Genomic DNA, 25,539 nt, shown 5'->3' with positions numbered 1-25,539 from the left:
ACAGTCTGGGTTTTGCTGGTTGCATTCCCAGTGTCAATATCTTCTTCTGTCTCCTGTATTTACTGTAAACTGGTAGTTAGATCTAGTCTTGATTCAGTACAAATTTGATGTTGAGGGTGGGGGTAGGGCAAGACTACTTTTTAGAAGTTGAGCATTTATTTATATTTATATATTTATACCTTGAGAAATGTGCCATGGTAACACCTTTAATGGACCTTTATGTTTAGTTACCACCAATATTGAGTTCTAATTTTTCAAGGACCTATAGTAGGACCAAGGGTAATCTTTAAAAACAAAAAACAGGTCACTTATCAGAGCATCTCGGGGAATTTTTAAAGCTGACAGTAATTAAAGTTACTTTGAAAGACAACAGCTATGCTTTGTAATAATGTGTGAATTTTGATTCTAAAACTGACAAGGGCAGTGTATTCAGAATTTTCACTTCAAACATTTCTGTTTTGTCATACAGTTACATGAGGTTGAAACAGCCTGACGGTAGACATTGCTGAAACGAGGTGCTGGTAGAGAGAGACAGTCCTATCAGTAAATCTGGAATTAACCCAAAGTGTGCTGAGAGCTTATTAAGATACAGTAAACAAATAATTTAAATGAGTCATCCAACATCACATAAGACTATTTTATACTTTGTAATAATTGAATAATCTGCCAGCAGATACTGAAGTACAAACAGAGCTGTAAACAGTTCATACATTTTAAGAAATATGGCTTTTACAGGGAAGCTATTCTTCGTCTCATGTTTATACTCCAAACGATGTCCGTATGGTGATTGAATATGCCCGATTACGAGGGATTCGGATCTTGCCAGAATTTGATAGCCCTGGACATACGCAGTCTTGGGGAGAAGGTAAGGAGCGTGTTTTATGAGTTGCAGAAAATGAACATTTGAGGTCCTGCATCTCATGACTTGGTGTTTGCTCATTTTGTTCTTGTGATTTGCACAAAGGTTGTGCAAACTATTGATAGTTGTAATTCAGTAACTATTATGTGTCTGTTGTGAGCAAGTCACTATCTAGGCATTGCCTAAAGTATAAACACAAGGGATAAAGGAAAACAAGAAATGATTATAACAAGTAGAATGCATAAGTGAATTAAACATTACATGAATGAAGTAACACTTAAAATGCTTTTGAGAGATCAAAGAATATATTCATGTTTCTGGTAGAGGGAATAACAGGAAAGGCAATTTAGCTGGAGTACAGTGCAGCAGAGAGTAGTTGTACTGTCGGGTGCTTAAGAACTGGCTCTGGAGCTAGATTGCCTGGATTTGAATCCTGCTTCTGGCGTTTATAAACTGAGTGACCTTGGGCAAGTCAGAACATCTCATCCTCAGTTCTCCCATCTCTAAAATGGGAGTATTAGCAGTAGCTATCATGTAATTTTTTTTTTTGAAGATTACAGAATGAATGTAAAGCACATAGCACCACACCTAGCATTTATAATTGTGCAATAAGTTTATTAGAATAGACATGGAGTACAGTGGGAAATGAGTCTGAAAAAGTAGTGTAGAGGGCTTGGGTGAGGAATGTGGGATTCATCAGGACACATGGAAGCCAGTGAAAGTTACAGAGTAGAAGAGTGACATGATGGGAGCCACACTAAAGGGAATCCTATGTGAAAGTGACAGATTTGGAAGGGGGAGGAGATTGAAGGTCCTAGACCAGAATGGTGATAGCAGGGATGGAAAATAATATACAGAACTGAGAGACATTCTGGAAATACAACCCATAGAACTTGGGTAACTGACTGACTCCAGGAGGAGAGGGACAAGAGACTTATTAGGAGGATGGTGTCTTGCTTACCAGAATGTGAAAATCAGGAGAAGCTACAGAAGGAGCTTGGGGAAGACTATTTGGTTTTTGTTAGATTATATTTGAAGTGAAGCTAGAATATCTAATTGTATCCAGCAGGGACTTTGAAATATGGTTTGAAGCTCGAGACAAAAGGATTGGGGCAAGGTTTAGATTTGGGAGTCATTAGTATTTGAGATAATATTTGAAATGGGTAAAATCTCAGAGGCTGATGGAAAGGGAAACAGAAGAGGTGTACAGGGGTAGTATTCAGGAAACAGTTCTTATTTGGAAGAAATTATAATAACTCTTAGTAAACACATTTATCTTTTCCTGTATAAAATCTCTTTTGGCTTCAACAAAATAATATAATCATGTGCAAAGCTGTGTCTTTGTGACTGAAATACTTCTTTAGAAAAGATTCTCTGTGTTTCCTTCCAGGCCAGAAAGACCTCCTGACTCCATGTTATAATGGAAAAGATCCATCTGGGGCTTTTGGACCTATAAACCCTATTTGGAATACAACTTACAGCTTCCTGTCTAAATTTTTCAAAGAAATTAGTACCGTGTTTCCAGATGAATTCATTCATTTGGGAGGAGATGAAGTAGATTTTGATTGTTGGTATGAAAATTTGTTAAAACCCACGTATTTCTAAAAACTTGTATCTGAAGTAGGTGTAGAGGTCTCCACATGAAAAGGGAAGATTTGGGGTAACATCTCTACGGTTTTAACTTGGCAACACAACTCGTGAGATGGTGGATTTCTGCAGAATGTCCATATGGGTGGTATGACAAAGTAAAAGCTTTTAGGAAGGAGAATTAAGATGCAGAAGGAAATGGGAATTAAAAAAAAAGACTAAAGAGTGAACAAAGAATAGCTTTAGTGAAAGAGGGTAATGATTAAGTGGGAGAGATTTTTCAAGTAAAAGTCCTCTTTGCAAATAGCCTCAGATGGAGGAGAGAGGCGGGAGGTTAAGGAAAACCATTTTTCTAGGAAATCGGCTTCTAGAAAAAAATTATTTGCACTGGAAAGCTAAGATAACTTATAATTAAATTTTTAGGTTTATTTTACTCTACAAAATTTAATAGTTTTACATGTGTATAAGATGTTAGGGATATATGCTGCTTTAAAAAGATTGGGCAGGGACTTCCCTGGCAGTCCAGGGGTTAAGACTGCGCTTCCAGTGAAAGGTGTGTGGGTTCAATCCCTGGTCGGGGAACTAAGATTCCATGTGCCATGCGGCCAAAAAAAAAAGAAAAAGATTGGGCACATTGAACTTTTAATGAAATTTTGATCACTTTTTGTTTAAGGGCATCCAATCCAGAAATCCAGGATTTCATGAGGGACAAAGGCTTTGGCAGAAATTTTAAGAAACTAGAATCTTTCTATATGCAAGCGTAAGTTACTTTAAAGCCTACTTCTGTTTTTATTTCATCAATGCCTTTTGTAAAAGCTTAAGCTGTTATTTAGTACTACTTTATTTTTCATTTTCTCTCCACTCCTTGCCAAAGTATAGACGTTATATTCTTTGTTACACAAAATATAGATGAAAAATCATAAAGGAGGGAGCAATAGCCACTATTTTCTTTAAATCAATAACATGGTGACTCTGATCCTTTTGCAGTAACTGTTGAAACACAGGATAACAGTCATCTGTTCTAAGAACTCAGCTCAGAGCCCTGGCTGCCCTGCAAAGTCTTCGTCACCATCCATCCCCTGGAATTCAGTCCCTTTTGTCAACGCCGGAGCATTTCTTTTACTTTATATCTGTGCTGTCTCGTGTGGTAGCCACAGCCACATGTGGCTGTTTGTATTTAAATTAGAATTGAAGAAAATTAAAAATTCAGTTCCTCAGTCACATTAGCCACATTTCAGGTGTTCAACAGCTAGATGAGGCTAGTGGCTACCATGCTGGAAAGTGCATATATAGAACATTTCCATCACTGCATCAAGTTCCAGCAGACAGTGCTGCTCTATGCTAGGGAGCAGTAAACTTGTTCTCTGAAGGGCCAGACAGTAAATATGAGAGATTTCGTCGGGCACATGTGGTTGCATACTCTTTTTTTTGTGCATACTCTTATTTTTTTAAACAATGCTTTACAAGTGTAAAAACCATTCTCAGCTCAAGAGCCATACAAAAATAGGCTGCAGGCTATAGCTTGCCAACTCCTGCATTGAGCAAGCCCAGATTCTAGCCTTTTCCTGTTCAGCTTTTTGTGTAATACAGGCTAATTTTTTTATCCTGCAGAGCACCTGCCATTGTCTGAACATCAGGAAATATTTGTGAATTGATTGTCGACACTGTTGGAAGTTATTTAGGTGATGTCACAGGCTAGTTTCTTTTATTCTAAGATACCCATGAAATTACAAAGGTTGCTGTTTATACACTTCCCTAGGAGTTGTCCCATCTTCCTTTCTTTGGGGTATGCTTAGCTCATTCATTCTGCAGTTGACTGTTGAACCCCTCTGCTGTGTCAGGTTCTGAGCCACGTGCTAGAAAGAAGGAACCACATGGGTCGCCACCCAGCTTTAGCTAGTTCTGCTGTAAAGCTGTGCTATACTGAGAGGCACCTCTCAGTGTTGGGAGTTCTTGGGATAAAAATGTGCATTCTTTACACATATTGGTAAGCTTGTGATCTGAAATAACTGTAATTTTTTTCAATGGTAGGGTTTTGGATATGATTTCAGCCATAAACAAGAGCTCCATAGTCTGGCAAGAAGTTTTTGATGATGCAAGCAAGGTGAGAAGTATTAAGACTGCATTTGGTTTTGATAATATGAGAGACTTAATACTTCCTTGGATGGAAGGAACCCTAATGAAGCTTCCCTGTAATGCTGGGGAAACGAGTTTACCTTTCCATTTGAGCTGTAACACTGAGACCAATGATAATGGTACTGATCTGATTTCTTCCATTTACTTCATTCTTCAGCGCCGCCACCTCCTCATCTCCCCCATCTCCCCTCCTCCCCCGCCATCTCATTTTTAATCACAAATTGAAGTACTCTGAAGACCGTTCCTTTATTCAGAAGGGCAGAACAAACAGATAAATAAGTCTTTACTGCTGTTAAGAGAGTTTTAAGTAAAATTGTCAATGTACACTTTCTATTTTAAATGGCGTTTCTCTCTGACATACTCAGAATTCTTTATTTTCCTTTGGGGGCAACTGAGAATTTGCAAGTCCAGATACTAGTATTATCTTTCCAGAAGGGTTGGTGGCATCCTCAGAGTTCCAAAGTAAGTACAATAGTGTGGTAGAAATGGGATGAAAACCTTTAATTCATTGCACCTATATGGTATCATATGTAGACAAAGGTTAAATATCCAACCTTAAGGTTGATGAAACTTCTAAGTCCCTACAACAAATAGCATTTGCTATTAATTCTAAGGAGAAAGGGGAAAAAAGAAAATGCTGCTTTTTCCAAGGATCTTAAAAGTTATTTCCTTCGCTACAATGCCTTGGACTTTTAATTTCATCTACTGTAGTTGCGAGACCTAATAATATATATTGTGATTTGTGACTTTAATAGCTCACGCCAGGCACAGTAATTCAGGTGTGGAAAGCGGAGGACTATACTCAGGAACAAAGTAAAGTTACAGAAGCTGGCTTCCCTGTGATCCTTTCTGCTCCTTGGTACTTAGACTGGATCAGTTATGGACAAGACTGGAAAAAATACTATGCCGTGGACCCTCTTAGTTTTGAGGGTAAGTGAAGCAACCATCGTTACTTGATTTGTTAGGTTTTTTTCCCTACCCTCCCTCCAGGGAATCCTTACCTAGGTAGCATCTACCAACTATCCTCCCTTTTATGTTTGACCCTTGATTTTGTTTGTGTGTACTTAAACAGATCAACTACAATATGAAAGAAACCACATTCTTCCCTAAATGAAAGAACTTCAAAGTAGATTCCCTTAGATTTTGCTCTCCATTTTCACTGATAAGACTTGTTATCACTATGCATTTAAAGATGCCTGACTGCATTAACCTTGTATCTCCTACTCTGAGCTGCCTCTCCAATGCAAGACACCTAAGCAGGGATCCCGTCCTGTCCAGTGGCTTCCAGGTTCTGAGGAGGAGGCATCCTTGGGGGTGGGCATGTCTGAGTGGTGGGGCTTCAGACTCTCAAACCCCCTTCATTAAAAACAGTTCTACTTTGTCCATTTTTGTACACCAGACTTTAATATAAAATTTCCTTTGAGGAATAGTATTTTGCTGTTTAAGAGTTTCAAAACTGTAGGTCTATTAGGAATTGACATAACTGTTTCTCTAAAAATCTCTAAAAAGCATTTTCTGAGAATCAAAAAGTCATAATTACTATAGATAGTCTCTTTAATAATAAAATGGTATCTTTACTACCAGACTGCCTAACTACTACATTAGTTAACATATGCTAACAAATACTGTGTGAACCATGGGGTCAGCCATGGCAATAAAGTTGGCCACCTTTTTTTGTGCCACAGCCATGAACATCTCCCAAGGTCCTGATTAACAGGAGAGAAATGCTGCCCTAAGATAACAGTAGAAATCAGCATTGCCTCTGTATATAGGCCTCAAGTTGCAACTACCTAACTTACATCAATGATTTTAATCTAGGTTCTCAGGAACAGAAAAAACTTGTCATTGGTGGAGAAGCTTGTCTATGGGGAGAGTATGTGGATGCAACTAACCTTACTCCAAGATTATGGTATGGAATTTAAGTGATAACATTTGAATTAAGGGGCCTGAGTTTTCCTTCTGTACCCAAGTTGGAAACCACTAGGAACTTCCCCAAGCATGTGGTTTGCTTATTTAAGAAAACAGAAAAGTACATTGGGGCACATGTGGTTTAAATTTTAGGCCTCGAGCAAGTGCTGTTGGTGAGAGACTCTGGAGTCACAAAGATGTCAGAGGCCTAGAGGATGCCTACAGGAGACTAACAGTTCACCGCTGCAGAATGCTCAGGTAAGACAGGTTTATTTTTCAAAAACGTATGTCACCTAAGAGGCTGTGATTTAATTAGGAGGAATTGGGAACTATTTCCAGTACCTATAAGGAGAAGATATGCTTGGACTTTAAACTGTTTTATAGATATATTAAATTTTGCTGTAACTTAGAACTCCACTATGAATCTCTTTTTTCAATAATTAGTGGTATGGTTTAATGATTCTGATTTGAGCTGTTAAGTTCCTTAAAAGTTCCTTAAGATGGAGATGAGTTATATCAATCTAAAACATCTTTTGTTTGTACTTTACCTGTCGTACAGACGAGGAATAGCTGCAGAACCTGTCTTTACTGGATATTGTGACGAGGACAGAATGTAAAAATGAACTGAAACAAAAGAAAAATAGGGGAAAATGCCCACAGTCATCTGTACCACGATCAGCTTGATTTTGAAAATCATGTTTTTGAATAAAATCTTTTTATTGATTGAACCTCCATCTTACTTATACGTTATACATAGAAGACTGACATCTTTCCTGTGAGCGCAGCTTAAAATCAGCCAACCAAAAACCTCGTGATATCTATCACTCAGTATATTCCAAAAGACTGAATCTTGACTACCGACAGTAATAGATACACAATACAATTCAGGTGCATTAACCTTCAACATCAAAGCACGTTTCTCATTCTATAAAATAGAATGGGCAGCACCAAGTGCCACTGTTTCACGTTCTACCTTTTCAGTTGTTCTTACGGAAAATGAAGTAGGTAGGTACTCCTGAGTTTCTCTCCAAGGACTTAGGACGAGCCACTTCTCTGGCTGAGCAGTGTACTTTGGTCTTGAGGATTCATGGCTTGATAATTAGACAGCTCTAAGGCAAAGGTAGCTGAGCCTGATGTTAACGTTCGAAGCACAGTTGAATAACCCTAATTAAAATAATTTTAAGTCAGTTATCTCTGCAAAGTTAAGCCTCAAGTCTCTTCCTGCAGAACCTTTGACCATTATCAGGAAAAATTTGGTAAGTATTGTGGATGACAGAAAACCAGTAGTGTGGGTATGCTTCAGAAGTATTCCTTGGTCCCAAATGGTAAAAAAGGCTCTGCTGGCACTCAGGTGCCTGTCCTAGCAGGAGAGGCTGGTGGGGAGGAGAATGAAACTTGCCTCAAAGCCGGCAACAGAAGTAAGATAAGTGCTTGGGATGGAAAAATGGTCATTCAGGCTGGTGGCTGGTGACACATTTTGGTACAGCACACCTCAACCTCTGTAGAGGAGTGGAAAGGGATACCCCTCCTGCCCCCATGCTGCCATAATCCCCTGGATTTCTCCAGCAATTCACATAAAGTATGTGTACATTTAGTCACAAAGTACCTACCATAATTTCTGCTAAGGGAACAAATCCAATAACAACTTTGTTGTCCTGACGAGTCTGGATTTCCTGAATGTTCCCTCTTCTTTGTGCTAGATCTGCTAGGACAGGACTGAGGTAATCTCTAGTCACTGTAACCTCAAGATTCATCAGGGGCTCCAAAATTTGCTTATCAGCTTTCTTCAGAGCCTAAAGAAATGAAAGAACATTAACTCCTCTTCCTTAAACTGCAGAGCAAATTTCTGTTATGAAGGGAAGACTCATAAAAATTTAAATACTGTTCATAATCTTAGCCTAGAGCCTCTAGCAAAGAGACATAAGCCTGCTTTAACACTCTATAAGAAGTCCAAAATTTCAATATTTGCTTGTACATGCATGACAGTAGCATGTCCGAGACCTCTTGTATGGTGTGTTGCAAGGGAATGCTTGGCAAAATCTCATTATGTAGAGTACCTGTGAACATGTGCCCAGAGACAGAGGGAAACAAAATGGTTTTCCCCCTTCAAAGACTTATTTCTTCATATTTAAACCTCTTCTTTTGTTTTTGATACCTATAGTTATAGTCCATGCTACAAGTCAAGGCAAGCAGGAGGGAAATAAAGGAGAGAGCTAAAAACACAGTAAGTTAGTAGAAACACATTCTCTTCTATTTGAAACAGACTGAAATCTAAAATTCTGAACAGATAACAAAGGCCAAGAAGAATAAGCACGTGGAAAGGAAAGAGCACGGAAACTATAAAAAGCTAAAACAGCATAGGGCAAATAGGAAGTGGACGAAAGCAGAGGTATAAAGACTTACTGGGGTCCCCTAGTCAGACGCTGTCTTTAGAGCATCATTCCATCAGGCCAATTGCTAAACGAATTTTGGAGGGCGTTTGCGAGCACCCTAACTATTGATGGGTTTGATTTTAAAAGCTAACTCACTTACTTCTCCAGCCTGCCAGAGTTAAAAAATAACAATTTCCTATAAATTCTAAGCCTTTGTTTGGTTGTCAGGTGGGATGAGCAGTGTGCTTTGGTCTTTATTACAACTTCCTCAGTTGTAATAAACTTAGACTTAGCAGCGGAAACCAGATAGAAGAGCCAGGGCTCTGGAATGTACCCCTCACCTTTATTTGGCTATGGCTGGTCCTCTCTCTGCTCACCTGCCACCACTCACTTAGGACCAGGCAGTATCTTCGCCTATATTGTCAAGTAATGCTCTTCTGTCCCCATACCTCACCACCTCCTCCCTCCCCCCCACCCCTGCCTCCCCTACTTTCACGATCATGAAAAATGGCCAGCAGTATATTCTCTTTATCACAGAAATTTCAAAAAACATAGCACACATACAGAGTAAAAACATAATCTCAGTTCTTCACAGCAGATTAAGCCTTTAAAATCACTATCAACCGAAACAACTCAACTATAGAAAAAGTAATAGTCCTTGAATGAAAACATTACTAAAAAATAATGAGTCAACAGCAAACAACTAAATATATCCTCTGTATTTTTGCAATTCTTACCAAAAGCTTTGTGCCACTTCACGCAATGTCTTTTAGAACAACATAATGGAGTGGGAAAAGGTTAAAAATTAAAGAGAAAAAAATGCTACAACTAAGGAAAGGACTGAGTTCTATGTAACTGAACAGGAAGTACTGTGCTTGTGGGTCTGTCCTTAGTCCTCTTTTCTTTTCACAGCCTTTTCCTTGGCAACACTGCCTAGTTACAGAGCATCAAGAGCAGCTTCCACGTAGCTTCCTCAAAAATTCTAAACTTTATCCAAGCCATGGTCTGAGTGCTCCAGCCTTGTACTCCACTGGTCTGCTCTGGGATAGTGTCTAAATATCTTATAGCAACCCAATATGCCCCAAACGGAACTCATCATTTTCTTTTCCAAACACTCCTGTCTGCTTTTTCCTCTTTCTGTTGATGGCATCACTACTCTTCAGTTCACCAGGACACGCATCTTTGATTTCCCTTTTTCCACAAGTAAGCTGTAAGATTTCCACTCCTGTTGCTGGTATCCTGGTTCAGACCTAGTCCATTCCCTGTCCTAGACTCTTTTCCCTACTCCAGTCCCTTCTGTATTCTAAGGATTATACTCTCTTCAAAAACTTTAAATTATTCACCACTGTTCTCAAAACAAATCTCAAACTTCCAGATGTAGTTTTTAAAGGTTTCTCTAAAGCCTGGCCCTGCCTTCTTTAATCTCCCCTTGTCTGGAATGCTGCCCACTGTGCCCAAATCTTCCAAAACATCACAGCTCAACAATTAATGAAACCATGTACAAGCCCCTGTTGTGTTTTGAAATAAAATGCTGACTCAAGAGTTAATGATTGGGAAATGTGAAGATGCAGAAACAAAGAACAGCTGTTGGGCTAGGGAACTGGTAACAATTTAGACTGTAATGCTGCCGCATGGCAGAATCACCGAACTCCCAGTTCCCTGAAAGATACAAAGGCCTGCCACACATTCCTAAGTTGTTTGTACAGGAAGCAGACCCCTGCCAGAGGAAAACTGCTGACCACAAGCACATAGACCCTAGACTGGTTGAAACCAGAAGGCTGATTGATGATGCTTGAAACTTCACCTTGATGCCAACCAATCCCAGAATTGTCCACGAGCTGATCACACCCCTGCTCCTTGAACACTATAAAACTCCTCATAACCCCTCCAGGGTGGATCACACAGTCTTGAGGGCGTTAGCCCTCTGTGGCCCCCTTTGCCTGGCAAAGCAATAAAAGCTACTCTCTTCTACTTCACCCAAAACCCTGCCTCCGCGTTTCTGTTCGGCACCGGTGAAGAGGCTGAGTTTCGGCAACATAAACTTCTTTCCAAGAACCCTGCCCCAATTCCCCACGTCTCAGCTTTCATGGATCTCAGTCCATTCTATCTAATATTCTGGCTATTTGGCTATTTATTTCCCTTCTAAATCATAAGCTCCTTTAGGTCAAGAAAAATGTATGTATCTTAATTTGTGCCCCTCTCAGTGCCTGGTGCACTATAAGCACACCACCAGTGGCTCAATAAATATATGAAGCGTCATTGACTTCTCATAGCAGAGAGAAGGAGCTTCCCCACTAGATGAAGTTTAACAAGGGCCACAGTATTTCCATTAGTAGTATTTAAAGTAATGAATTAAAACAAAAGGTTAAGTGTAAGCCCCATAAAGTTAATTCTTGTTCTCTACTATGATCTTGTCCATATACTGGGGCTTGGGGTTAATTTAGAAACGTATCATCTTTCAGGTTACCATTATTTCAAAACTAAAACCAATATCAGGAAAAACTAAGAATTACTGGAAGGTAAATGTTCTCAACAATTTAATCATGACCACTTTACAGGTAATATTTCTAACTATATGCTTAGGCAAACAATATTTAAACAATTTTATTTTTGAAAGTGTAGTGTTTTTTCTTTTTAATCAAAAACTTTTTGTTTTCAAAAACTTTTTAAGAAGTATGAATTTGAACTTATCTGAAGGAGCCATTAAAGTTCAGCCTTCCTAAGTCAGGGGCTTAGGGTATTTAACTTTATAATTATGGATTCAAATAAGACTACAGAAAATCAGGTCTCAACCACAGTCCAAAACATTAGAAAATGATTATAAAGGCAAGCGTTTTAATGCAAAATCAGTCACCAACAAAACTATAGTATTCCCATACTGAGAAGAATGCATGGAATCAGCATTCAGCACACTAAGGCCCTTGGGGGTTCATCCAGCTCTGGTAGATTACTGGGGCAAGGCACTCAAGGACATATCCCCAGGTAAACACAGAAGACCAGACTGCTTTATGCTCTGAGAAGGAAAAATGCTTATTTGATCTGTTATTCAACAGGACTTATCTGATTTCAGTGATCCTTGATTAATCTTATTAGAACAAACATGAACTCCAACATTGGAACCAATATTAGACCTTCAATGTCCTTTAGATTATAATCCATTTCGGGCCAAGCTGACCCCAGATATGTCTTTTACTCAAATCTACCAAGCTTGCCTCTTATGGCTGTGTATCTGGGATGGGGAAAGCAGAGACACCACTTAAAAAAACTTGCCTCTTTGCCAAAATCAGAGGATATTTAATAACTATCTGTGTCAAACAGTAATTTCTTAGATCCTCTTTTGAATAAAACCCTGATGATTAAGAAATCAAAGATTCTCCATGGTAAAAACTCTTGACTATAAGGCTCAGGATACAAAGACACAAGGTCAGGCACTGCGAGCACAGCTGTCTGTGGACTAGTGGTTTACTACTGTCCAGAGAGTCACCTTAAAGCAAAAAGGATTAGGACACTTCTATACCTTTTGTAGGCATCTTGAGACACAGGCAGAAATCATAGCTGTGGAGGTACCGGGATGAATTACCAATGAATGTAAAGTAATTGCTACATCTTGAACTGGGGATCCAAGCAATGGTCCTAGGTAAGGGGGAAAAGATTTTATTAGGACTCAGTATTACAGTGAGGGGTAAATGAAATGTGTAAAGAGATAGGCAGAGAACTTCTAGTTTCCAGTTCTGCATGTAAAGGAGCTTTGAAGTCATCACTTTGTTGTAAATAATAAGTAAAAAGCAACAATTCTTATTGAATTGGTAAGAGATGGGAGGACAAAGGGCAAACCACTGTCCCCAAGACTGGGGAGACAGGTGAGTGCGGGCAGTCACACCTGATCTGTAATTGATGAACTGCTTGAGGCTCGGTGTGGCCAAGTCAGAGTTAAAAACTCCAGGGGGGCCCAGTCTTGGGGATGGAGAGGGGCATAATTCTGTGAGCTCAAGCAGGTTCTCACAGTAAATATCAGAGATTCAGGGGGAGGGGAAAAGAATCCATTCTGAAATACTCCAAGGCACTCTATTCTTAACAAGGCCTGCCCTCACGGGAAACTAGTTAATTAGAGCAAAATCAGAGACTAACGGACTTGAGGGAAGTACCCAATCCAGTCTACTCTAGCCATCCTGTCCCACCTAAGGGGGGTGAAAAAAACTGAGAAACACTTGTGCAGCTCTGAGTCCAAAGGTACAGGCTGACTAGAAGACAGACCTAATCTTGGGACTACAGATGCTTCCCCTCCCCTTTACCTCACCACCACATTACTAAAGGCCGGTTTATAGCAGTCCCTTACCCAGTACCTCACTTCTGGCTATCAAGAAAAAATTATGGGATGAATTGGGAGATTGGGATTGACATATATGCACTAATATGTATAAAACAGATAACTAATAAGAACCTGCTATATAAAAAATAAAAGAAAAAAAACTTATAAGGCATATTGAAAGGCAAAAAGCACAATTTGAATTTGAATACAGAGAGCAAGCATCAGAACCAGATGTGGCAGGGACACTGAATGATCAGACTAAGAATATAAACAACTATGACTAATATGCTAAGGGCTTAAATAGGTAAAGTAAAGGGCATGCAAGAACAGATGGGCATGACAGCAGAGAGACAGAAGTCCTAAGAAAGAACCAAAAAGAAATGCTTCAGATGAAAAACACTGTAACAGAAAGGAAGAAGCCCACTGATGGTCTTAGATGGGACACAGCTGAGCAAACAGTCTGAGTTAGAAAATATATCAGTAGAAACCTCCAAAACTGAAAAGCAAAGTGAACAAAAGACTGGAAAAAAAAAACCCAACAATATCCAAGGCTGTGGGACAACTATAAAGGTATGACATATGCGTGATGGGAAGAGATAGGGAGAAAACACCATCAAAGTTAGAAGAGAAGAATGAAACAATTTCTAATATCAGGAGGGATTAAATCGTTGAGTGTGATACTAATGCGTACTCTGATTGGAGTACCTTACCTTGGAGGCACGCACTGTGAAGGCCATTTTCAATGGCCTCTCGTGAGGCCTGAGAAAGGTCTTGGGCAACACTTGCTGCATACTCGATGACTGGCAGAAGAGATGATGTTTCCAGTGATTTTGCTTCCAGTTCTACAGTCACAAGATGCCGTCTGTCTCCTAAAGTTCTATCTAAGGTATCTGTAAACAAATCGAATATAGTACCTCAGAGATTTGTTCCAGAAAGATGTCAAGGTACCACAACTAGCAAAATTACAGTCAGCAAGTTCAAGGTCTCATGGAAGGTAAAGCAGAAGAAAATATCAACAATGACACTAAATACAGTATAAAAATGTCAGAGTAAACAGTTCTACCAAGAAAGCATCTGCAGTATAAAAATGTCAGAGTAAACAGTTCTACCAAGAAAGCATCTGCTGGGACTTTCCTGGTTGTCCAGTGGTTAAGAATCCACCTTCCGATGCAGGGGATGCGTGTTCGATCCTTGGTCGGGGAACTAAGATCCCACATGTGTTGGGGCAACTAAACCCAAGCCCATGTGCTGCAACTACAGAGCCCACACACTCTGGAGCCCGCATGCCACAATAAAATATCCCGGCGTGCCGCAACTAAGACCAGATGCAGCAAAAAATAAATTAATTAAAAAAAAAAAGGAAGCATCTGCTTCTGTGTTTACCAACATTAAAAACCTGCTCTGGGGCTTCCCTGGTGGCACAGTGGTTGAGAGTCTGCCTGCCGATGCAGGAGACATGGGTTCGTGTCCCGGTCCGGGAGGATCCCACATGCCACGGAGCGGCTGGGCCCATGAGCCATGGTCGCTGGGCCTGCGTATCCGGAGCCTGTGCTCCGCAACGGGAGAGGCCACAACAGTGAGAGGCCCGTGTACCGCCCAAAAAAAAAAAAACAAAAACAAAAAACCCTGCTCTGAATCACCTATTAATATTGCTTTAGGACTTCCCTGGTGGTGCAGTGGTTAAAAATCTGCCTGCCCACATATATACAATGGAATATTACTCAGCCATAAAAAGAAATGCAATTGAGTTATTTGTAGTGAGGTGGATGGACCTAGAGACTGTCATACAGAGTGAAGTAAGTCAGAAAGAGAAAAATACCGTATGCTAACACATATATATGGAATCTAAAAAAAATAAAATGGTTCTGAAGAACCTAGGGGCAGGAGAGGAATAAAGACGCAGACATAGAGAATGGACTTGAGGACACGGGGAGGGGGAAGGGTAAGCTACGACGAAGTGAGAGAGTGTCATGGACTTATAAATACTACCAAATGTAAAACAGATAGCTAGTGGGAAAGCAGCGCATAGCACAGGGAGATTAGCTCAGTGCTTTGTGACCACCTAGAGGGTTGGGATAGGGAGAGTGGGAGGGAGATGCAAGAGGGAGGAGATATGGGGATATATGTATATGTATAGCTGATTCACTATGTTTTAAAGCAGAAACTAACATGCCATTGTAAAGCAATTATACTCCAATAAAGATGTTAAAAAGAATCCACCTGAAAACACGGGACACGGGTTCGATCCATAGTCTGGGAAGATCCTACATGCCGTGGAGCACTAAGCCTGTGTGCCACAACTACTGAGCCTGCGCTCTAGAGCCCGTGAGCCATAACTACTGAGCCCATGCTCCACAACTACTGAAGCCCTTGCATTCTAGGGCCCACGTGCCTCAACTACTGAGCCCATGTGCTGCAACTACTGAAGCCTGCATGCCTAGAGCCCGTGTTCCGCAACAAGAGAAGCCACTGCAATGAGAAGCCTGTGCACCACAATGAAGAGTAGCCCCTGCTAGCCACAACTAGAGAAAGCCCGCGTGCAGCAATGAAGACCTAGCACAGCCAAAAAATTTTAAAAAAAACCAAAAATTACTTCAGTGTTAGGGTGTGTTGAGGCAGGTGATCGCACAAATTTTGTTATGCAGATTACACTTTTAAACATTTCTTATGTGACTGATATTCTTCTAAATAAAAAATTTTTATTTAAAAGTAAGACAGTACAAACGGTTATCTAATGAAAATTAAAAGGCTTCACCCTGCCAACCAACAAACTTAAATTTCATACACTCTTCCAGCAATATTTTATGTATTGGGTTTGGCCAAAAAGTTCGTTTGGGTTTTTCCATAAGCTGGTATGGAAAAACCCAACGAACTTTTTTTTTTTTTTAATATTTATTTGGTTGCACTGGGTCTTAGTTGTGGCATGCAGGCTCCTTAGCTGCGGCTCACCGGTTCCTTAGTTGTGGCATGCAAACTCTTAGTTGTGGCATGCACGTGGGATCTAGCTCCCTGACCAGGGATCAAACCTGGGTCCCCTGCATTGGGAGTACAGAGTCTTATCCACTTGCACCACCAAGGAAGTTCCCCGAATGAACTTTTTGGCCAGCCCAACATTTAATGTTTATGACTCTTCCCCCAAAACTAGTTATCTATTTGTAAAAATGAAAATAGACTCCCTCATTAGCTAACAACCAATAGCTGTCAGTGAAACCGAGTGGGGCCCTGTGGGGCTCCGAGGCATGGAGGCCCTTTTGTCCCCCATTTCTTGAAGGCAAGACTCCAGCCTCCATGACTTTCCTTAGTTCCAAAGGGCAGATTCGAACAGTTGCTACTCAAGGGAGGAAGCAGCCAAGAAACCACCTGAGGCAAGATTAAAGGGACCAGAGAAGCTCCTCAAGATTAGGAGACCACCTGAGATGAGATGAAGGGAGTGAAAGCCCTGTGTACACCCTGATGTTGTCAGAGACCCCACCTTTGAACCACTGTTACAAAACCCTCATCAAATCCTCCCAGGTTGGGACACAGTTTTTCGAGGCAGGAGCCTGCTGTGTCCCCCTTTGCCTGGCAAAGTAATAAGGCTATCCTTTTCTACTTCACCCAAAACTGTGTCTCTGAGATTTAATTTGGCACCAGTATACAGAGAAGTTGAGCTTTCGGCAACATCACCAATCTCCAAGATTTTACTAAGACAAAACTATGCTGTATTTATGTGAGTGACCATGGAGCACAGTGACTCATGGCCCAAGTTCAAAACTAAGAACTAATTATGCTCTATAATTCCTCTTCATAATTCCTTTTATATTATGAAATATAAAACTTTTATATTATGAAATATTTTATACTTAAAAATACATGCATAACCTAAAACCAAAATGAACATTCATAACCTAAAAACAAAATGAACATTCATGAAACCTAATACTACTAAAGAAACAGAACATTACCAGTAACCTAGAAGCCTTCTGAAGAAACAACCACTATCATGATGTTGTATTTAAACATTCATATGATTTTCTTTAGAGTTGTATCACAGATGCAGGTATCCCTAAACAATATAGTTTACTTCTGCTTTGTTTTGAATATGTTATTATACTGCATGTATTCAGCAACTTGCTTTTTTCTGCTTCACATTTGTGCGTCATCTGGGCTGACACCTGGTGATGTAGTACATTCTTTTTCACTGTTATATAGTATTCTGTTATATGAACAGAGTACAGTTTATCCACTATGTCCACAAATATTTGGATTTTTTTCACCTAAAGTTTTGTTTTATTACAATGCTATTATGAAGGTTCTTGTATCTGTCTCTCGATGTACATGTGTAAGATTTTCTCTAGGACATATACCTACTAGTGGAACTGCTGAGTAGTAAGGTCTGCACATTGTCAACTTCATAAGAAAGTTGCCAAACTGTTTTCATAGTGTTTATATAATTTACACTCCCACCAGAAGTTTTTGTAAAACTTTCCATTGCAACTTTCCATTGCAACTTTCCATAAAACATCTCACCAACACTTGGCATTGTCAGATTTGCATTCTTGCCAATTTTGTTGGTATAAAATGCCATCTTGTCCTTTTAACTTGCATGATCCTAATCATTACTGAGATTGAGAATCTTTTATGTTCACAGGCCTTTGGGGTATCCTCAATCCTCAATCTTTTTTGCTCACTTTTCTACTTGGTTGGTTGTCATGTTTTTAATGATCTTTTGAAGTTCTTTATATATATTCTGGATACTAATCTGTCAGTTTTATATGAGGCAAATATCTTCTCTCAGCTTTTGGCTTGTCTTTTTGCTTTCTTTATAGTATATTTGAATAAATTCTTAATTTCAATAATATCAACTTTAGTAATCTTTTAGTTCATAGTTTCAACCTTATCTGGTTAGTAAAACAATTCTACATTGTCTTCCAAAAATTCGAAGGTTTCCCTTTCATAAAGTTTTGGGGTTTTCTTTCTTTTTTTTCTTTTTTGCATATATTAGCATTTATTCTCTTTATTCTTTTGTGCTCAAAGAGAGATTTCCAACTCTTCTTTCATATTTAGGCTTTTAAATTCACCTGGAATTGACTTTTGTATACAGTATGAGGTAGGAATCTAAATCTTTTTCCATATGAATAATTATCCCAGGCCCCTTTATTGAATATCAGTCCACCCTTTCTCACTGAGCTGCAATATCACTGATGTAAATCCAATTTCCACATAGATATGAGTCTGTTTCTAGGCTTTCTGGTTTGTTCCACTGGTATATTTGTCTATTCTTAGCTTGATTTGTGTCATAATGACTATGGCTTTATTATAAGTATTAATGTCTGATACAGTTCTTTGGGTAGAACTGGTATGTTCATGATATTTAGTCTTCTTATCTATGAATAGTATGGTTTTCCATTTAACTTAGGTCTTCTTTAATGTCTGTACATTTTGATAATTTTCTAGATGTACACAAATGTAATCTGCTCCTCCTCAGTGACGTGATCATTAGTGATCTGACTGTCCAGTCAGGGTGTGGTCTGATTGCTGCAGCATCTGGTTACTAATTTTCACCTTGTAACTAATAAGCAATCTAGAGCGAGACACTTGAAGACCATGCAAATATGCTGCTCAACAATGTACTCAATATTAAGCATTCACCATATTACAAGATGACGATTTCTTATTCCAGCCCTCCTCCTCAACATCTAACAGTCAGCATTTGGCACTTCAGTGTAAGGAAGAAGAGTCTCTTCTTGTTGATCTATCATCAGTATGGACTCATGAGTTCCAACTTTTTCTCAGTGGTCTATGATTATTGTTCGTAATTATTTTGGAGTTCAAATTAACCCAGATTTAGCCAGTGGAGCCTCTTCGGGTTGGTTCCTGTGTCCTTATGACACATCCCCATTATTTTTTTGAGCATTTCCTTTCTTTCTCAGATAACATGATGTTCTGTTGCTTGCTTATTTTTGATAGTCTCCTATTTCTAACTAATACTTTCTATCCCCTTTCTTATTTCTTCAAAAATAATACTTATTTTATACTCAGCATATGATAACTCTAGTATCAGAAGCCTTTGCTGGTCTGCCTATGATGTTTATTGTTTCTGCTGCCTTTTTTGCTCCTTGTGCCTTTGCTCAAGGTTTTATGATTAAAAATAAATAAATAAATAAATATATATATATATATATATTTTTTTTTTTGCGCGGGGGCTTCCCAGGTGGCAGTGGGGGTAAGAATCCGTTTGCCAATGCAGGGGACATGGGTTCAAGCCCTGGTCAGGGAAGATCCCACATGCTGCGGAGCAACTAAGCCCGTGTGCCACAACTACTGAGCCCTCGAGCCACAACTACTGAGTCCTCAAGCCACAACTACTGAGCCCACGTGCCACAACTACTGAAGCTCATGCACCTAGAGCCCATGCTCCGAAACAAAGAGAAGCCACAGCAATGAGAAGCCCGCGCACTGCAACGAAGAGTAGCCCCCACTCGCTGCAACTAGAGAAAGCCCGCGCGCAGCAACGAAGACCCAACAGAGCTAAAAATAAATAAATAGGTAAATTTATTAAAAAAAATTTTTTTAAATTGTGAGTTCATATTCCTTTGTGGGATTTTCTTTGAGGCCTGGATTGAGGATACATTTATCTAAAGAGGCCCTACATTTGTTTTCTCCAGGTTCCTTGGTATATTACCAATCCATAAGCACTTTACACTAAATTCTTCTCTGTTTGGAGTTTTTCAGGTCACACTGGTTCTATGAATTTAGGCTGAAAATGCTATCAGAAGCCTACAGTTACAAATTCTCAGAAATTTTGCCACTTTGCCCCACAGTCAGTCAGACAAGTTTCCTTGTCCTCTTCTTTTATGGACAAGATTTTCCTCATTACTTCCATGAGGATGTGGCCCTCAAGTTCTAGGTTAGACATTACCACAGATTTCTCCAAGATAGCTAGTGGCTTAGGTGCTGGCTTATTTTCCAAGATTCCTGCTCCAGTTTCCTTTTTGGCCTCTAGAAATTTCCATTACATTCTAACCATCTCAGACATTAATTTAAAAGATGTTATTTATATTTTCCCAGAATTTTTGGTTTTTCCAGATATAAAGTCCAGAAAGAGAAATCATCGTGTCATTTGCCCCTATATCCTGCTTGTTTAATTTTTCAAGTTTCAATGAAAAATAACCACCTGGCCTTTTTACAAATCGCTGAGTTGCTTAAAAGTTCCTAGTTATCCTAAACATATCTTTTCTATATTTTTTCACAAACCTGCCCATGTTTTCTCCTTGGTGGGGGGCGGGTAGGAATGATTGTCAGGTTCTTTTGTTTAAGGGAACCAAATTGAAATTATCATATGTAGAAAAATCATGAATTCTTACATTTTGGGACAGAAATATAAAAAGTACACTTTCTTAAGAATACCATCAGCACAGGATTACCATACTTATTAAATAGTGGAAATTATTTTCCACTCTATTTTTGGTTTTTTTCTTTTTAAATTTTAAAATTTTATGTCTTATTTTATTGAGATATAATTGACATACAGCACTGCCGGAGTTTAAGGTATACAACATGATTTAAGTTACACAGATCATGGAACGATTACCACAGAAAGTTTAGTGAACATCCATCTTCTCATCTAGACACAACATTAAAGAAATAGAAAAAAAATTTTTTCTTTGTGATAACTCTTAGGATTTACTCTCTTAACTTCCATTTATAACGTACAGCAGTATTAATCATCTTTATCATGTCATATATCATATCACTAGTACTTATTTATCTTATAACTGGAAGTTTGACTACCTTCATCTAATTCTACCTTCCCCACCCAACATTTCCATTCACTTTATGGAGTAAAACTGACACACCAACTTCAAATTGTTATACTCCTTCTGGTAGTGAGGACTGGGATGAGCTGTCTACTTCAATGGCTGATCCCACTGCACACCTGCTTGATGAGTGGCTCAGCCAATATATGTAATAAATGAGTTGTAATGAAATAGAGCTGTGTCTAAAACAAACAAATGCTAAAAAACAAGAAAACACACACATAAAACCTGTCCCCACTGATGGAAGACACTAGTGACTATAAACCCTGCCTTATGCAACTAAACTGAGAGATTCAGAAAACAGGTCCTGGAGAAAAAGAGAGCAACAGAACCAGCGAATTCTAAATGCTATGAATTCGAAATGTATTTTTTACCTGTGGCACGAACTGAATTTAGGATGGTCTCTCGGTATGCCACCTGGAGGGGCCCTAGATAGGTTTCCAGTCCATATTCCCTCTTGATTCGGTCATGAATTATCTCAATATGTAACTCCCCCATGCCACAAAGGATAGTCTGGTTAAAAGAGGAAGAAAACAAAGATCAAGGAAAAAATTAAGTTTATCACAAAATACTAATAAAGGTATATCAATATATTTTATTTTTCATTACTTACAAAATGAATTTCTTCCGTAATTTTTTTTGGTTCCTACATCAAAACACTGCTTTTAACTTTTCTGATTGAAATAATAAATCAATTAAAAATGAATCACTAGGCCAATCTCTTATTCTTTGATAGCTGAATTATCAGCTGGGTAAGTGGTATCTAACAAGAACCACACTTCCCAACCACAAAGGTAAGTTCTGGCCAGTGAAATATAAGCATAAATGATGTTGGTAACTTCTGGGTTATGTCTTTAAGGGTAAATAAAGCCCTTCTCTTAATGAAGATGTAGACAACCGTCTTGAAATGTGAATGAGGGCAACATCTTGTGAATGGGGGGAATAATCCCTCCCTCAAACACTGCCAACCACATGGCTATTTCCAACCATCCTGGGCACCTTACAGTTTTGTGGGCAGTTGAAACTTCCAAAGTAGCTTGGAACTTTACGTGACAGAGAAACTGACTTTTATCTTCTTTGAACCAATGTTATTTTGGGTCCTTGTTAGAACAAATTTGCATCAAAACCAATCAAAACATGTTTTTGTTTTCAGAAAGCAACAATGGTTATTCCTGAAGAAGGTCTTTGTGTATGAGAGAATATAGTGCAAGGAATCCACATTTGCCCTATTTTATTCATATACCATCTGTGTAGTAAGGCATTAACTTTACCCTAAAGAGAGATCTGGCCCCTGCCTTCAGCTACTGGGAAGTTATCTCTAGGCCAAGATGCTGCCTGATAGAAATGTCTTTGCTTGTCTGGGGCCTTTGTCCACTAGATAGTCTAACAATGTGATTTATGATGTGGCTTTGGAATAGCTGTACCCATTTACAACCTAGAGAGTAAAGGTAGTAGCCCAAACCTACAGGAGGCACTAGAGATTAAATGTCAACCCCATAGACAGTATGTGATTATGCCCTAATAAAAACTCTGGGCATGGAAGGCCTGGGTGAGCTTCCCTGACTGACAATACTCTATGCCAGGAGGATGAAGAAAAGCCTTGCATTTAGAACCTCTCAGACTGCCCTAGGTGTCTCTTCCTTTGGCTGGTTCTGATTTGTTTCCTCTCACTATAATAAAACTATAATTGTAAGGAACAACAACAAAAAACTATTTGGTGTATGAGGGCTATACTTTAATATAAAGTTAAAGAAGTAATTATTTGGAAAAAAGCCAGTTGTAGAATAATACAAATAGAATGACTTCTTATATATCTGTACATATATATTTGGAAACATAAATACTGTGTTTTATAACATTGCACAGCAGAAAAATGGATGTTTGGAAAAGTGTGAAAGGCTATTCACCAAGTTTTCACAGTGATTACCTATGTAGAAAAGGATAGAGAGACTGAAAGGGAGACTTTAATTCTTTACTTTGTACACTTGAATGTTATTTGCTATTTAAAAAAAAATATGTATTGGCATTTTTTATATAAAAAGTTTCTGTTTTAATTGCTGTTGTAGCCTTCAGAATCAATTAAACTAAATTGCTACCTCATTTAGCTGGCATTTGGGAAAATAAAGTACTCCATATTTTTCAGATTAACTAAATCAGTTTATCCTTTTTAAAGGCAAATTTATAATTTTTTAAGGAAATTTTTCTAGAATTTTATATAAACTCTACCCTGCCCCCCTAAAAAGAAGATGCAGAATGAATATGTGTTCTTCTACTGTATTATATAATATACAGCACAGTCCTGTACCTACTTTAGGTCTCTATTTCCTCCCACATTGTTAGGCTGTAATCTATCACTTCTCACCCATTTTAGGTGTATTATCATCATTAAAAGTATACCTAGGGCTTCCCTGGTGGCGCAGTGGTTGGGAGTCCGCCTGCCGATGCGGGGGACGCGGGTTCGAGCCCCTGTTCGGGAGGATCCAGCGTGCTGCGGAGTGGCTGGGCCCGTGAGCCATGGCTGCTGGGCCTGCGCGTCTGGAGCCTGTGCTCCGCAGCGGGAGAGGCCGCAGCGGTGAGAGGCCCGCGTACCGCAAAAAAAAAAAAAAAAAAGTATACCTATGCATCCTCCCTTTAGAAAGCTGCTTCTATAAGTTTTAGCATAAGAGCCTTAAGGTTTTGTCTTGGGGTTGAACTTTATTTCAAAATTTCACAAAAGGCTGTCTTCTGGAAGGTAGAAATGTTGGGAAGTAGTTTATATAAGTAAGGTATAATCATGCCGAGGAATTAGGAGAATTTAGCTTGACAGTCAAAATATAATCAGAAATTTATATTATGAGAACCAAAAAAGGCTTTCTCTTTTAGGGGCACAGACCAATCAATGTTTTGGATATATGCACTTAAACACTCTCTCTCACACACACAGATGTTTTCATTGAAAGATTCTGGGGGGCTTCCCAGGTGGCACAGTGGTTGAAGAGTCCGCCTGCCGATGCAGGGGACACGGGTTCGAGCCCCAGTCCGGGAGGATCCCACATGCCACGGAGCGGCTGGGCCCGTGAGCCATGGCCGCTGAGCCTGCGCGTCCGGATCCTGTGGCCCGCAACGGGAGAGGCCACAACAGTGAGAGGCCCGCGTACCGCAAAAAAAAAAAAAAAAAAAAAAAAAAAAAAAAAGAAAGATTCTGGGGATTAAATAATAATATGCATACTTGTCCAGAGTCAGGATCTAGCTTCACTTTCAAACTGGGATCTTCACGCTGAAGGCATTTCAATGCATGATCCAAATCTAGAGGATAAACAATAACTGTTATCTTTATGTTTCATTTTTTTTGATAAGGTACTATACATTCTAGTGGGAAAATAGATGAACAAGCAAATTTTGAAAAAGAAAATTTCAAACAGCCAGAAATGTTCTGTAGAGAATAAAACAAGGTGATGAGATAGTGATGGGAGGTTACTTGAGATTGAGAGACCTGGGAAGACCTGTCCAGGATGATTTAGATAAAGACACAAACCAAAAAGAATGACATCGCAAGTAAAATCCTGAAGAAAAAGAATTCCAGATAGAGGAAATGGCTGTGCAAGGAACGGCTTCTACTGGAGAAACAAGAAGGCTAGTGTAGCTGGATATTGGTGGACAAAAGGAAGAGTAGCATCAGATGAGGCGGGAGATGTGTGACAGGGAGCACACCATGTAAGGTATTGAAGGCCATGGTGAAGAGTTTGGATGTGCACTGGGAAGCCACTGAAGGGTTTAAATGGGACAATAACATCATCTGATTATGTTCTGCAAAGGTTAAGGAACTGACAAAAAAAGCAAAAAAGACTTTAGAAACACATACAATAATAAGAAACTGGCAAAAGGAAGCTAAATTACATCATGAATAAAGAGATACTAATGTGATCACTCTGTGATGAATTATCACACCAAGGAGGAAGTAAGAATACAGCTGACCCTTGCACAACATGGGTCTGATGTGGGTCTGCTTATACGTGGATGCAGAATCGGAGGACCTAAGTATAGGGAGGGCTGACTGTAAGTTATACTGGGATTTTCAACTGTGTGGAGGGCTGGGGCCCCAACCCTCCTCTTGTTCAAGGGTCACCTGTATGTTATTTGCATTAAATATGCTATCTAAAGTAGATACTTTGATACAATCAATTAACTGATATGCACATGCTCCCTCTTTAGACCTGCACTGTCCAAATGGTAGCCACAACCCAAATGTACAAGATATTACTAGTCTGAATTAACGTTAGCTGTAAGTGTAAAATTCATACCAGGTTTCAAAGACTTCACATGGAAAAGAAAAAAGAAAGTAAAGTAGCTCAATAATTTTTATATTATGTTGAAATAATATTTTGATACACTGAGTTAAGTAAAATACATTACTAAATTAATTTTGCCATTTTAACTTTCTTTAAATGTAGCTATAAGGAAATTTTAAGAAGCGGGATGGAAAGACTGGAGCTTGGGTGCCTGATGACGTGTGGAGTCATCCTTGAACCCCTGGGATACCAATTCAAGGCATATTTTACAAGAGAAAGAAGTGAACTTTGGTCATTAAAG

At 39.2% G+C, this 25,539-nt stretch overlaps 2 protein-coding genes across 9 annotated transcripts in view; one reads left to right on the top strand and one right to left on the bottom strand.

Annotated features, from left to right (window-relative positions):
• Positions 1–7,218, top strand: part of HEXB (hexosaminidase subunit beta) — a 42,661-nt gene extending 35,443 nt beyond the window's left edge. For all 4 annotated transcript variants that reach the window (XM_060009316.1, XM_060009318.1, XM_060009317.1 and 1 more), the window contains 8 exons: positions 736–865; positions 2,250–2,430; positions 3,120–3,206; positions 4,478–4,550; positions 5,338–5,512; positions 6,401–6,491; positions 6,644–6,748; positions 7,050–7,218. In XM_060009316.1, the coding sequence (XP_059865299.1) occupies positions 736–865; positions 2,250–2,430; positions 3,120–3,206; positions 4,478–4,550; positions 5,338–5,512; positions 6,401–6,491; positions 6,644–6,748; positions 7,050–7,107 (900 nt within the window). In that variant the 3' untranslated portion in view covers positions 7,108–7,218. The remainder of the gene's footprint in view (positions 1–735; positions 866–2,249; positions 2,431–3,119; positions 3,207–4,477; positions 4,551–5,337; positions 5,513–6,400; positions 6,492–6,643; positions 6,749–7,049) is intronic.
• GFM2 (GTP dependent ribosome recycling factor mitochondrial 2) overlaps positions 7,198–25,539 on the bottom strand; it is a 46,840-nt gene continuing 28,498 nt past the window's right edge. For 3 of the 5 annotated variants that reach the window (XM_060009312.2, XM_060009314.2, XM_060009313.2), the window contains 6 exons: positions 24,179–24,255; positions 21,345–21,483; positions 13,882–14,061; positions 12,380–12,495; positions 8,101–8,283; positions 7,200–7,654 (listed from right to left, as the gene is read on the bottom strand). In XM_060009312.2, the coding sequence (XP_059865295.1) occupies positions 7,526–7,654; positions 8,101–8,283; positions 12,380–12,495; positions 13,882–14,061; positions 21,345–21,483; positions 24,179–24,255 (824 nt within the window). In that variant the 3' untranslated portion in view covers positions 7,200–7,525. Of the gene's footprint in view, positions 7,655–8,100; positions 8,284–12,379; positions 12,496–13,881; positions 14,062–21,344; positions 21,484–24,178; positions 24,256–25,539 lie in introns of all 5 variants that reach the window. The other 2 variants (XM_060009311.2, XM_060009310.2) reach the window with 2 other exon arrangements.

Source organism: Delphinus delphis, chromosome 3, assembly GCF_949987515.2.
Source record: "Delphinus delphis chromosome 3, mDelDel1.2, whole genome shotgun sequence".
NCBI classification, from domain to species: domain Eukaryota; kingdom Metazoa; phylum Chordata; class Mammalia; order Artiodactyla; family Delphinidae; genus Delphinus; species Delphinus delphis.
The sequence above is the reverse complement of the archived record's forward strand: the minus strand, read 5'-3'. Positions and strand labels throughout refer to the sequence as shown.